Here is a 14,108-nt window from a genome sequence, read left to right as displayed (position 1 = left end):
AACCCATTATCAATATATTTAAGACAGAGACATTTTGTGCATACTGCGACTAAAAAATGCCTTACCCTTTAAACAAAACAGGGATTGTTTGTCCATATATTGCAATATATTTAAGCTGGCCAACTACGTCACAGTCATCCCATATCTGGCCAGTCCTATGCTCAATTGACGTAGTTGGCCATCTTAAATATATTGCAATATATGGACAAACAATCCCTGTTTTGTTTAAAGGGTAAGGCATTTTTCAGTAGCAGTATGCACAAAATGTCTCTGTCTTAAATATATTGATAATGGGTTGAGTGCAGAGGACTCTTGTATTTGTCTATATGTATTTTGTGGTCACACCCTCATTGCACCCCCGCCTAATGGTTTTAAAAACTAGTGGTGAGCACAACTTTCCCTTGTTTATATATATATATATATATATATATATATATATATATATATAATAATTAAATAAATCCTTGATAAAGGCCCAGGCATGGGCCGAAACGTTGGATGCACAAGTTGAAATAAAAACCTTTTTTTCTTCACGCAACGTTGGAGTGCGGGTCCCTATTTAATTATTGTATGCTAAAGCTTTGACCCAGCACCCACAGTAACTCCAAGACTGGATCAGAATGCGAGCGTTTGTGTATATATATATATATATATATATATATATATATATATATATATATATATATATATATATATATATATATAGATATAGATAGATATATAGATATATATATATATATATATATATATATATATATAGATATAGATATAGATATAGATATATATAAGCTTTTCTAAATGTGCATTATTTTAAACAGATGTTGCTGGACTGCAGATCCCAGCATTCTTCATACTATCAAGAATTAAAGAATGCTGGGCATAGTAGTCCAACAACATCTTTAAACAACCCTGCCCATTACAATTTTCCCTGGCTCTTCAGGACCAGCAGCCAACTTCATATCCAATGAAAACCCTGCATTTTCTGTGTACTTCTGGCTCATCCCAGTTCCCTATTCTTTGCACATGTGATAGGAGCTGGAGGCATTTTAAAAATATTAAGCACCCAACACCTTAACAGCACTATGTCTGCCCTCCTGGGGCAAATGAAAATTGCACCGGGATCTCCCTATGTTAGATAAGAGCACAATTACTCAGATCAGTCTTATTGGACAATATTCTCGCATTAGTAATTAAACTCAGCATAACTACTTGTGTTATGTAAGGATAATTTACCCTTTGAAAAAGAGATGTTATTATTTTATTTGTAAGGGCTCTTACTCACAAGCATTTTTACCTGCACTCCCCTGCGTTCAGCCGCAGGGGAGCGCAGGAATAGACGCATTACATTTTTTCCAATGGGGCTGTACTCACACAGGCGCGTGTAGGCGTCGAACGCAGGAAAAATGCAGCATGTTGCGTCTCAACCTGCGTTTGGCGCATACACGCGCCTGTGTGAGTACCGGCCTATTGGAAAAAATGTAATGCGTCTATTCCTGCGCTCCCCTGCGGCTGAACGCAGAAAAACGGAACGCAGGGGAGCGCAGGTAAAAACGCTCGTGAGTAAGAGCCCTTAGGTTAAATCACTCTGGAGAACCATTATTTTATTTGTCATTTTCCATCAGAGAAAATAATTATGTTCCTGACATCAATGGGAATTGCTTATTAATCTCCCCAAGCTGTTTCATGTTATGGAAGGCTGCACAATCCATTTATAGGGCGTGAGGCGGGGGGATAGAAAGGAGAAATATAAAAGCTTCACACAGAAGCTGGAAATGCATGAACCATATACACAGGGACATCTACACCTGCCATACAGAGTGGCACCATGTTATATGCACTGGGATAGCTGCTATGGTACTATGTTATATACACAGGGATACCCCCTAGCACTATGTTGTATGTACAGGGTTGCCTGATATAATCAGTAGCTTTATGTTATATGCTGGAGGCATTTACAGATTATTCTTCTTCTTTCTGCCTTCTGGGGATCTGCCATGAAAAACTGTGTAAAGGGAAAGTTAAGCACCTGCCAATATTGTTTCAGGGAAAAAGGGGGCGGTAACGATGGGGCAGTGTGAATAGTTAGTCATATGTTGTCAGGGAATGGGGCTGTAAATTTGAGATTGCGTATATAGCAAGGCAAGATGGTACCAGGGAATAAGGTTGCAATTGTGGGATACAGTGCAGTATGGCTAGATACAGGGTCCGACTGAGATGTGCGAAGCCCACTGGGCTGCTACCTCAGAGGCACCACTCCATTTCTGGGGTCTTCACCACCCACTCTCTTACCGCCAAACCCATCCCCTCCCAGGTGCGCACCTCATACTTATTCGGGGGAGGGCAGCAGGGGAACGACGGTTGACTAAGTGCCGGAGGGTACGAAACGCGCAAGGTGGGCCATGTGGGGTCAGTATGTACCGAAAACTTTTTAATGTGATTAGCAATAAATGACTTGTTTTTACTTTTAAGAAGCCTTGGGACATATATATTTTTGATATAATTTGTGCATTGTGATTGCCTTGGAACTGGGGCAGGTCCCTCTGGCTCAGTCTACAGAAATCAGCCATATGGACTCCCGATCTGCAAATACCAGGTGGGAATCGGGTCTGGGTTAGGGGGGCCCATGAGTCCAGTCCAACCTGGGCAACATGTTGCAAGAGAAGAGTCTGTAACTGTGGGATAGTGGGTCTGATTAATGAAGTGCAGGGCAGGGTGCAAAATGACATTTTTTTACTTGCACTTGGCAGCTTGCCCAAAAGTAAGTGTCCCTATGCACAGCTCCAGAATGGAGAGCAAAGAGCTGCACATATCTCGTGAATACAGTGCTGCCTGCATTTGGCAGTGGAGTAGGCTGGGGTTGGCACATGGGCATACCCCTTGGACACCCCAAAACTTCCAGACTATTGAAATAATGTGGCAGAAACTCCCAGTTTCAATAATGCCTTGCATGTTCTGTGATTAACAGACCAGTAAAGATAATTAATCGAATTAGTGACCGATAAGTAACTGCGGTTTATTTTTTTTGTTGCAGGACACTAATGGGCCCATATGGGATGGACCGCACTGTGTACTGCATGGAGTTCAATGACTGTGCCAATGGATTGGGTGAAGTATTAGCAATTTATTGTAATTAATTGGATACAGAATGATATCAAAAAATGAGCTTATGCTAGGGATGCACCGAATCCACTATTTTGGATTCGGCCGAACCCCCGAATCCTTAGGGAAAGATTCGGCCGAATACAGAACCAAATCTGAACCCTTATTTGCATATGCAAATTATGGGTGGGAAGGGGTAGATATTTTCTACTTCCTTGTTTTGTGACAAAAAGTCACATGATTTCCCTTCCCACCCCTAATTTGCATATGCAAATTAGGATTCGGGTTCGGCCGGGCAGAAGGATTCGGCCGAATCCGAATCCTGCTGAAAAAGGTCGAATCCTGGCCGAATACGTAACCAAATCCTGGATTCGTTGCATCCCTAATATATGCACATGCCTGCAGCCCTCATTCACCCAACAATCAGGCCTGGATTTGTGGAAAGGCCACCAAGGCCCAGGCCTAGGGCAGTAGGATTTTAGGGGGGCCGCATGCTGCCCAACTACACCCACATTGGTTCAGAAACACTGGGGATGCGCAGGAGATGCGATTGTTTTTTAAATTTCCCATGCACCAATCCCCATTGCTCTAGTCACAATGAAAATTTGTACAAATAAAAGGGAGGGCAGCGGGGAGCCTGCTATGTAAATCCGGCCCTGCCAACAATGCTCCTGCCCCAGCACCATTTGTTATTCTCTGCATTAAAAATATAAGCAAGATTACTACCTGGTAGTGCTTGATAGGTACCTAATCTATAAGGACAAGGACAAGGGGAGGTGTTGGAAGGGTTACTGCCTGCTCTGATTTTATTTCCCCGCCAGAAATAGGGATTGGTAGCTATAGACACAGTAGGTGCCTAATATGTAGGGGTAAAGACAAGGGGAAAGTGTTGGGTTGCTGCCTGTTCTACCACCAACATCACTAAAAGTAGACCTCACATTAGTAAAGTATGGGTACTCCTGGGTTAAACACAAGGGGAAAGTGTTGGAAGGATTACTGACTGCTCTCCTTTCATCTCCCATACAGAAATAGGTATTGGTAGCACTAGACAGGTAACTAATATATTTATGGTCAGAGACAAGGGGAAAGTGTTGGAAGGGTTGCTGCCTGCTCTGCCTTCATCTCCCATATAGAAATAAGTATAGGAAGGGTCACTGCCTAAAAGCAACCAATCAGCAGGCAGAAATGACTGGGCAGTAGCTTGAAAACACTCATCTATCAGGAAATATAACCTGTAGCGATTCAGAGCATCAGGACATTGATTTAGATGTACAGCATATCTCAAAAAGTATTAAAAGATCTCACCAAAGATCTCTATCAGAAGGGATTTACAGTATGTATCTGAGTGTATGCTCCATGTGCCAATGCCCACTGATGCTGTTATCAGCTGGCCCATGGGAAGGGCTTTATGTCTTATACATTAATTTAATCCTCCTAATGCTGATTGCTTTATATCTCTACCCCTCTGCACAGGCCGGTATTATTCTAAGGAGTCACAGTACAGACTGTTCCTGCTGATCTTTAATAAACTAATAGGATTAGCCGTCCCATTCCTCCAATTGTCCTATGTACTCTCACGACACACTATACATAAACAGGCACAGCTAGATGTCAATAACAGCCTCCTACCTGGGCATTCCTCTCAACTGTCCCATTTTTAGAGAGACAGTCCCTCTTTTGACAGCTCAACCCGCAGTCCCTCATTTGTACTGGAAAGTCCCGGTTTTCTCTGCACTGAACAGCCAGAAAAAGAAACAATGTTTCTAACTTAATTGGCTTTTGGCAGAGAGCCCAGAACAGCCACAGCTGCAGATAAGATACTTTTGTAACCATTTCTAGATCAGCAGATAAGTAATTGTAACAATATAAGATAACAGGCCCCTTGGGAAAAGTTAGACTCACAGCTTAAAGGGCAATTCACCATTATTAGCAAAACCACACTTTCATAACCTGCCAAATTTTGGAAAATGAACATGGTAATTAGGGGGTGTGGCCACAAAACGGGTCAAAAATGTGCCGCACTACTCACGCCAACTTTTTTGTCCCTCTTTGTATTTTCTGTTGGGAGGTATGCCAGGGTCAGACTGGGCCGGCGGGACACCGGTAAAAAAACAGGAGGGCCCTGGCAGGTTCAGACCTGCACAATGCCTTCTTTGCTGCCTCTGACATACATTTGGCGATGTAGCCTAATATTTATGTGTGTGTGAGCACAGTGCCTGTGTAGGGAACAATGCAGGTTCTTACTAAAAAGGAAGTAGTATAGGAGCAAAAGCTAAAGCTCTATCGATTCATTGGCTAGCATGTGTGCGTGCCCTTGGTTTGTGTGTGAGCACAGTGCCTGATAGAAGTCTAGATTGGGCTGATATAATCATTTGGCCCCATACATGGACAATAAACAGCCAACTAAGTCTGGATATAAGGATGGGCTGCCTGAGAAATCATGGGACCTCATACTACTAAGTTAACAGGGTACCACACCTAATGGGCCTGGATCCTGCTACCAACCTATCGCTGTGGCCTTCTGAGTAAACAAATCACAATGGGACCCAATTAAACGATCTGTCTATGACCCTGATCCACACCAATGACACCCCTTAAGGCCCCCATACACGGGCCAATAAAAGCTGCCGACAGACCAAGTCAGCATCTTATTGGCCCGTGTGTGGGGCCATCCGACGGGCGTCCCTGATCTCGATCAGGCAGGTTAAAAAATCCCGTTGGATCGTGGCCACATCTTTTCGTTGATGCGGTCCCGTGATCCGACCGCCCGTTTGGCCTCCATTCTGATCCGATCGTTGGGCCCTAGGACCCACAATTGGATCAGCCCGATATCGCCCACTTCAATGTGGGCATATCGGGGAGAGATCCGCTCGTTTGGCAACATCGCCAAGCGAGCGGACCTCCCTGTGTATGGCCATTACACCACAAAAGTGCACAATCTATCCAAACTCCACCCATTCCCCACAAGCCATTTCCTTTTTTCAGCCAGCAAATCAGAGCTCTGCGTTTCTCACAAGTGATGTTGTTCTTGCATAAGGACCATAGCCTACAAGCAAAGGCCAGGCAACAAAGGGTTAAGCAAATTCAAGCTCCAGGCAGGGAGAGTTCAGGGACAAGGCAGCGTAGGACTGTGGGCCCACTGGGCATGCAGTATCGGTGGCCCCCACTCCATCCCCCGGGTCCCCCAGACGCAGAGCCCCCTCATCCCAGCCGCAACCCGTACCTCCCCTAGGGAAGTAAGCAGTGTCAGTGAAGGGAGCGAGTCTGAGCCAGCGGGGCCCAAAAGAGCTGGGGCCCACCAGGTTTTTTCCCAGTGTCCCACCAGCCCAGTCCAACCCTGGTACCAGGTAAAAGTCCAGTAACGGGGATGAAATCACAATTTATTCTAATTTAACAATTTAATAAAAACATAACAGCCACTCGCTAGTCACTACTATGGCCGCCAGCACGGCAAGGTTGAAACACCAGAGCCTTACGCTGTTCAGTAATCACCCACGTCCAGTAATCAGACAGAATTTGAGTCTGTCAGGCCCCGTGGATGAAAGGATTTGCTGAATGGTTGTGGAAATAGGAAACCATTACTGCAATTACACCAGCGCCGGGATACTCACACACGCCCACGGATGAGGTGGAAAATAGGATCAGATCCCATAAATCTATATAAAAACCCATTATATAAAAACAACCTAGAAAGGCTAAAAAAAGAAATTGGTTCCTGGGGGGGGAATTTCATATTTTACATAATCGCTTAATCTGATGGGAAGTGCACAGTGGAGATGTTATAGATCAAATAGTATTAAGGGAAATAAAATAAACATAATCCGTGAGTCCAAAACACAGAGCCAAACGATATATCAGCTGCCCCTCCCACAATCCTCAGCTGTGTTGACTTATACACACTCTGGGGGTTATTTAGTAAACCTCAAATTTTTTTCTGGTTGGGCTTTTAGGGTAAAAAAAAAACTCAAATTTTTTGAGATTTATTATACTTGAATGCTGCTAAAAGTCCGATTTGGAAAATCCGCCATCTCAGACCTATCGTGGTCCTGTATAAAACAATGGGAGAAGCACCTATCCCAATTTGAAGTTATCGTGGTCTGTGCTGGGTTTAGCCCAAAAATCCAACCTTTTCAAGATTTTTGGCAAAAAAAAAAGCCTGAAAAATTTGTAGGATTCGGGTTCTTCCACAATCTGATTAAATCAAGTTTTTTTTATTAACAAATAAGCTTAAATCGGGCATGGGAGTTTGGTCAAGCTATTTTTATTGATATTATGAAATAAATTCGGATTTTAGTAAATAATCCCCTTTAAGTAGCACTCAGATAATGTAACCCAGGGGTGTAACTACAGAGGAAGCAGACCCTGCGGCTGCAGGGGGGCCCAGGAGGTATAGGGGCCTAAGAGGCCCTAATTAATGAGAAATGTCAATATATATTGGTAAAACAGGACAACCTCTGGAAATGTTGGGGGCCCTAAAATTAATTTGCTGTGGGGCCCAGTAGCATCTAGTTACTCCACTGATGTAACCCCTACTGTAAATAATAAGGATATTAGAAGTCATTGAGGGGTTGTTCTGTGGCCATATAAAGACACAAGGCTGCAGGCTGAGTTATACAGGGAACTCTGAGTATCACTCATGTATTATAAGGTATAATGTACCCCCTACTGTAAATAATAAGGATATTAGAAGTCACTGAGGGGTTGTTCTGTGACCATATAAAGGCACAAGGCTGCAGGCTGAGTTATACAGGGAACTCTGAGTATCACTCATGTATTATAAGCGATAATGTACCCCCTACTGTAAATGATAAGGATATTAGAAGTTACTGAGGGGTTCTGTGACCATATAAAGACACAAGGCTGCAGGCTGAGTTATACAGGGAACTCTGAGTATCACTCATGTATTATAAGGGATAATGTACCCCCTACTGTAAATGATAAGGATATTAGAAGTCACTGAGGGGTTATGTGACCATATAAAGACACAAGGCTGCAGGCTGAGTTATACAGGGAACTCTGAGTATCACTCATGTATTATAAGGGATAATGTACCCCCTACTGTAAATGATAAGGATATTAGAAGTCACTGAGGGGTTGTTCTGTGACCATATAAAGGCACAAGGCTGCAGGCTGAGTTATACAGGGAACTCTGAGTATCACTCATGTATTATAAGGGATAATGTACCTCCTACTGTAAATTATATGGAAATTAGAAGTCATATAAAGGCACAAGGTTTCATGCCAGGTTGTTTGATATCAGGGAACAGTTGGTAGATTTGTCTTTTTATAATACACAAGTTTCAGTGAGTCCAAGTTGCAGCAACTATTTATAATTTGATGGATTCACCATGCTCTATTGTGGCCATATTTTGCAGGCTATTCATGGCTCTTGTGTGTTGTACATGTAAATGTTAAATGGATTTTCCTGTTTCAGGGATTAAAGTGATTGGAGGGGTACGTGAGATCAGTGGAGAGGAATATGGGGTTTATGTCAAACGAATTCTCCCTGGTGGAATAGCATATTCTGATGGTGAGTGATACTTCCTGCTTAAATCAGTCAGTTCTCCTTCCCATGACACTCATATCAAAGACGAATAAGTATTTATCATATGGATATACTTATTTTAGGACGGCTACAGTCTGGAGATCAGATCCTTGAAGTCAATGGAGACAGTTTGCTAGGAGTATCCAGTGAGAGGTAAGTAACAGCATATTCAGGGACAGAGATGAGATGTATCTACTTAGGGGTAGATTTATCAAAGGTCGAGGTGAATTTTCGAATTCACAAAATTCGAATTTTTGAGCTAATTTTTGTGTACTTCGACTTGGGAATAGCCCATATCAAAAATTTTACATGTACTGTCTCTTTAAAAATTCGACCAACCATTCGCCATCTAAAACCTGCCGAATTGCTGTTTTAGCCTATGGGGGACTTCCTAGAACCTATCTGGAGTCAATTGGTGGACTTTGAAAAATCGAATTTTTTTTTTTGGAAAACTTCGAATCAAATTCGTTCAAATGCGCTAATAATTCGATTCATTCGATTCGATTTCAGCCGAATAAGGACCAATTCGATCGAATACGGAGCTATTCGGCCAAAAAATAATAATTTTGACTTCATTTCGGTTGGTCTTTTTGAATTCGAATTTTGAAGTTTTTCAAATTCGAAATTCAACCCTTGATAGATATGCCCCTACTTACTGTATGGAGTTCTTATTAGAGCTCAGGGCCTACATGGGCATTCAGATAGTCATTGTCCTTTTAGAGAACAAAATGCCAGTGCCAGCTGTCAGATACATGGAATGGGTACCACTCCGGAATAGGTAAGGCAGCCTGGCAGCCTTCATGTGTTTCCATAGAATACAAAATTCCCATTCAAATGAATATTCTTATGGGGTAATGTAATATAGGTCACTAACGGAAACATTGTTTGCAATGCGAATAAATGTTCGCATTGCGAACAATTTTGCCTTTTGCGAACCCTTTACCCCTCACATGACAGTAGGATAGCAATTGTGAATTTTATAGTTTGCGATAGTGTGACGTGTATGTAATAAAACTGCTTACCAAAAAAGTTATTATGCTTGTTCCAAAAGTTTACGCCACTTTCAAGAACGTCTTAAAAGTTCGCAATTAAGACCTAAGGGTCGAATTAACCCTCGATATTCGACTAGGAATTAAAATCCTTCGACTTCGAATATCGAAGTTGAAGGATTTAGCGCAGATAGTTCGATCGAACGATCGAAGGATAATTCCTTCGATCGAACGATTTGAAGGATTTAAATCCAACGATCGAAGGAATTTCCTTCGATCAAAAAAAGTTAGCCAAGCCTATGGGGACCTTCCCCATAGGCTAACATTGAGTTCAGTAGCTTTTAGATGGCGAACTAGGGGGTCGAAGTTTTTTTTAAAGAGACAGTACTTCGACTATCGAATGGTCGAATAGTCGAACGATTTTTACTTCGAATCCTCCGATTCAAAGTCATAGTCGATGGTCGAAGTAGCCCATTCGATGGTCGAAGTAGCCCAAAAAAAACTTCGAAATTCGAAGTTTTTTAACTTCGAATCCTTCACTCGAAGTTAGTGAATCGGCCCCTTAATGGTAAATGCGGAAGTGATAATATCCAAGGGTGAAGGAACACAAACTCATTCCAAGGTTTTAGCCAAGGGTATCAACATATCTTTCTTTCCTTCCATAGAGCAGTTGACATTTTAAGAATGGCCTCTGCCACCAACTACATGAGACTCCTGATTGCCAGGGATGATGAAGCAAGGTGAGTAGCTCACTTGTTACAGCCCTTGTTTTACCAACGACATAAAGTCATAGAGCTCGACCACCCCCACCGAAAAATATCCAATGAAATATATCCAATACCCTAATCCCGGTTTAGTCCTAGGAAGGGCAGAATGGTCTCAGTTGTTAGACTGGAAGTACTTGGCAAGTTGGGACTGTTCCATCTAAACTAAAACAGGTTTGCTAAAAATTCCCCAAATAACTCATAATTTTGCCCACATTTAAATGACATACTCACCATATTTGTTAATCAACCAGACCCACAGACATAGAATTCCATTCTAGAATTGCCATTGATATTAAAATTGTTCCATTAGAATCAACGAAAAATAAAATCAATCTAAAATTTTACTGTAATCCCAACTGTTTTTCATCATTTCAGATGCAGATATATTTTTTCATGCATTTGGCTAAAAAAATTTTGCCTGCCATTATTGGCTTTTCGCCATGTCCAGAGTGAAATTTTTTTTTTATGACATTAGGGGGCCGATTCATTAACTTCGAGTGAAGGATTCGAAGGTAAAAAGCTTCGAATTTCGAAGTATTTTTTGGGTACTTCGACCATCGAATTGGTTAAATTCGATCGAATTCGATCGAATTCGAACGATTCGAACGATTCAAAGTAAAAATCGTTCGACTATTCGACCATTCGATAATGGTCTCTTTAAAAAATACTTCGACCACCTACTTCGGTAGATAAAACCTACCGAACTCAATGTTAGCCTATGGGGAAGGTCCCCATAGGCTTGCCTGTGATTTTTTGATCGAAGGATTTTCCTTAGATCGTTGGATTCAAATCCTTCGAATCGTTCGATTCGAAGGATTTAATCGTTCGATCGAACGAAAAATCCTTCGATCGATCGATCGCAGGATTTGCGCAAAATCGTTCGACTTCGATATTCGAAGTCGAACGATTTTAGTTCCCAGTCGAATATCGAGGGTTAATTAACCCTCGATATTCGACTCTTGATGAATCGGCCCCTTAGCTTTAGACTTTAATACATCTTTATAAATATTCACTCAAAGGAGAAAAAACTCAAAATAGCAATTTCAAGTCTTTTAGAAATGTTACCTTAAAAATGTAAAATAGGTTACTTTTCTTTAAAAAGAAAAAAAAGTTATTTCTCATGTTTTTGATCTTTCTTATATGGCCCTATAATTTCTAAACCGAAATTGTTCGGTTCTTAATGTCATCCCAATAGTTTTATACCATTTCTGTTTCTTTACGCAGTTTGCACAACAAAAATAGAAATTAGAAATTAATTTCGAAAATTTTAAATAAAAAGCATGGTTGAACTGTTATATGGCCCTAAAATGTCATTGTTTTTCATTGTACAATTTTTTTTAAAATGCTACAGAAATCCCAGATTTTTTATACTATTTCAGTTATAAGTATAAGGGGCAGATTTACTAAGCTTGATCGAAGAATTCGAATGAAAAAAAATTCGAATTTCAAAGTATTTTTTTGGGTACTTCTACCATCGAATGGGTCAAATTCAATCGAATTCGTTTGACTATTCGACCATTCGATTGTCAAAGTACTGTCTCTTTAAAAAATACTTTGATACTTCACCACTTAAAAAAAACTTCATACTTCGCCACTTTAAACCTACCGGGCTACAATGTTAGCCTATGGGGACCTTCCCCAGCACTTTTCTAAGCTTTTTTTGATTGAATAAAAATCCTTCGATCGATCACTTAAAATCGTTCGAATCTTTCGATTCGAACGATTTTAGCGTTCGATCAATCGATCTTTTTTCAATCCGTTCGATCTAAGCATTTGCGCTAAATCCTTCGAATTCGATATTCGAATTCAAAGGTTTTTACTTCGAGGGTCGAATCCGACGTTTATTAAACCTCGAAATTCGACCCTTGATAAATCTGCCCCTAAATGTTTCATGCATTGCGTCAAAAAGTTAAAAAAAATTAGGTTGCCATCGGAATTACTAGCTTTGCACCGGAAAAATGTTATGAAACATTTGATAAACTTCTTTATAAATAACCACCCAAAAGAGGGAAAACTCAAAACAGCAAGAATGCTGGAAAAGTATTTTTTTCCTTTAAGAAAATTGCTCTTAAAAAAATGGAATAAAATTTAAAAAGTCAGTTTATGACTGGTTCCCAATTCTCTAAATTTTAAGACAAAATTGAAAGGCATGCATTATCTGTTGGGTATAAAGTGGTATAAAGCAGAAAAGCCTTGATCCTACAGACTATCCCCCTGGGGAGTAATCGGCTCTGCTCCTGCCAAACTGCTGACAGATTTGGAGCACGATCCTAATGGCCCAAAAATATTTCTGGAACTGTTCTTTCTTTTTTGTCCCAATGGGGGGATCAGAGAAGTGGATGTACAATGGAAGGGATATGGAGGATTATATTATTCTTTATTGTTTATCATGTTGGTAATTGAGGCTGGGAATGTATAGGACACATGGAGTTATACCCTTATAATATTCTGCTGGTAAATACTTCCCATGCCCCGTCTAGATCACCAGAATCTAGTATTAAGTATACAGTGTTGTCAAAGGTTAAAGAGGTTGTTCAACTCCAAATGACCTGAATGATTGAAATATTCTGAGACTATTTGCAATTGGTCTTCATTTTTTATTGTTGGTTTTTCAGTTATTTAGCTCTCTGTTCAGCAGCTCTCTAGTTCTGTATTTCAGCAGCTATCTGGTTGCTAGGGTCTTATTTACCCTAGCAACCTGGCAGTGGTTTGAATAAGCCAATGGACTATGAATAGGAGAGGGACTGAATAGGCAATTAAAGGAGTAGTTCACGTTTTAATTTATTTTTAGTATGACGTGGGGAGTGATATTCTGAGACCATTTACTATTGGGTTTCATTTTTTATTATTTGTCATTTTTCCATTATTTAGCTTTTTATTCAGCAGCTCTCCAGTTAGCAATTTCAGCAATCTGGTTGATAGGGTCCAAATTACTCTAGCAACCTTGCATTGATTTAAATAAGAGACTGGAATATGAATAGGAGAGGGACTGAACAGAAAGTTAGTTTATATAAATAAGCTGCTGTGTAGCCATGGGGGCAGCCATTCAAGCACAGGATACACAGTAGATAACAGATAAGTACTACTATAGTTTATATAAACAAGCTGATGTGTAGCCATGGGGGCAGCCATTCAAGCACAGGATACACAGTAGATAACAGATAAGTACTACTATAGTTTATATAAATAAGCTGCTGTATAGCCATGGGGGCAGCCATTCAAGCACAGGATACACCGTAGATAACAGATAAGTACTACTATAGTTTATATAAACAAGCTGCTGTGTATCCATGGGGGCAGCCATTTAAGCACAGGATACACAGTAGATAACAGATAAGTACTACTATAGTTTCTATAAACAAGCTGTTGTGTAGCCATGGGGGCCGCCATTCAAGCACAGGATACACAGTAGATAACAGATAAGTACTACTATAGTTTATATAAACAAGCTGTTGTGTAGCCATGGGGGCAGCCATTCAAGCACAGGATACACAGTAGATAACATATAAGTACTACTATAGTTTCTATAAACAAGCTGCTGTGTAGCCATGGGGGCAGCCATTCAAGCACAGGATACACAGTAGATAACAGATAATTACTACTATAATTTATATAAACAAGCTGCTGTGTAGCAATGGTGGATATTGAAAAAAGACTATATGACACGGGTTAAATAGTGGATAACAGATAACACCATTATGTTCTACA

At 40.7% G+C, this 14,108-nt stretch overlaps 1 protein-coding gene across 2 annotated transcripts in view; it reads left to right on the top strand.

Moving 5' to 3' along the window:
• LOC108701910 (syntaxin-binding protein 4) overlaps positions 1-14,108 on the top strand; it is a 62,119-nt gene that overhangs the window by 28,179 nt on the left and 19,832 nt on the right. The window contains exons 2-5 of one of the 2 annotated variants that reach the window (XM_041577004.1): positions 3,032-3,105; positions 8,534-8,629; positions 8,728-8,797; positions 10,299-10,373. In XM_041577004.1, coding sequence (XP_041432938.1) covers positions 3,032-3,105; positions 8,534-8,629; positions 8,728-8,797; positions 10,299-10,373 — 315 coding nt within the window. Of the gene's footprint in view, positions 1-3,031; positions 3,106-8,533; positions 8,630-8,727; positions 8,798-10,298; positions 10,374-14,108 lie in introns of those variants that run through there. The other variant, XM_041577005.1, reaches the window with a different exon arrangement.

This window comes from Xenopus laevis, chromosome 9_10L (assembly GCF_017654675.1).
Source record: "Xenopus laevis strain J_2021 chromosome 9_10L, Xenopus_laevis_v10.1, whole genome shotgun sequence".
Taxonomy (NCBI): domain Eukaryota; kingdom Metazoa; phylum Chordata; class Amphibia; order Anura; family Pipidae; genus Xenopus; species Xenopus laevis.
This window is presented reverse-complemented; position numbering and strand designations above follow the sequence as displayed.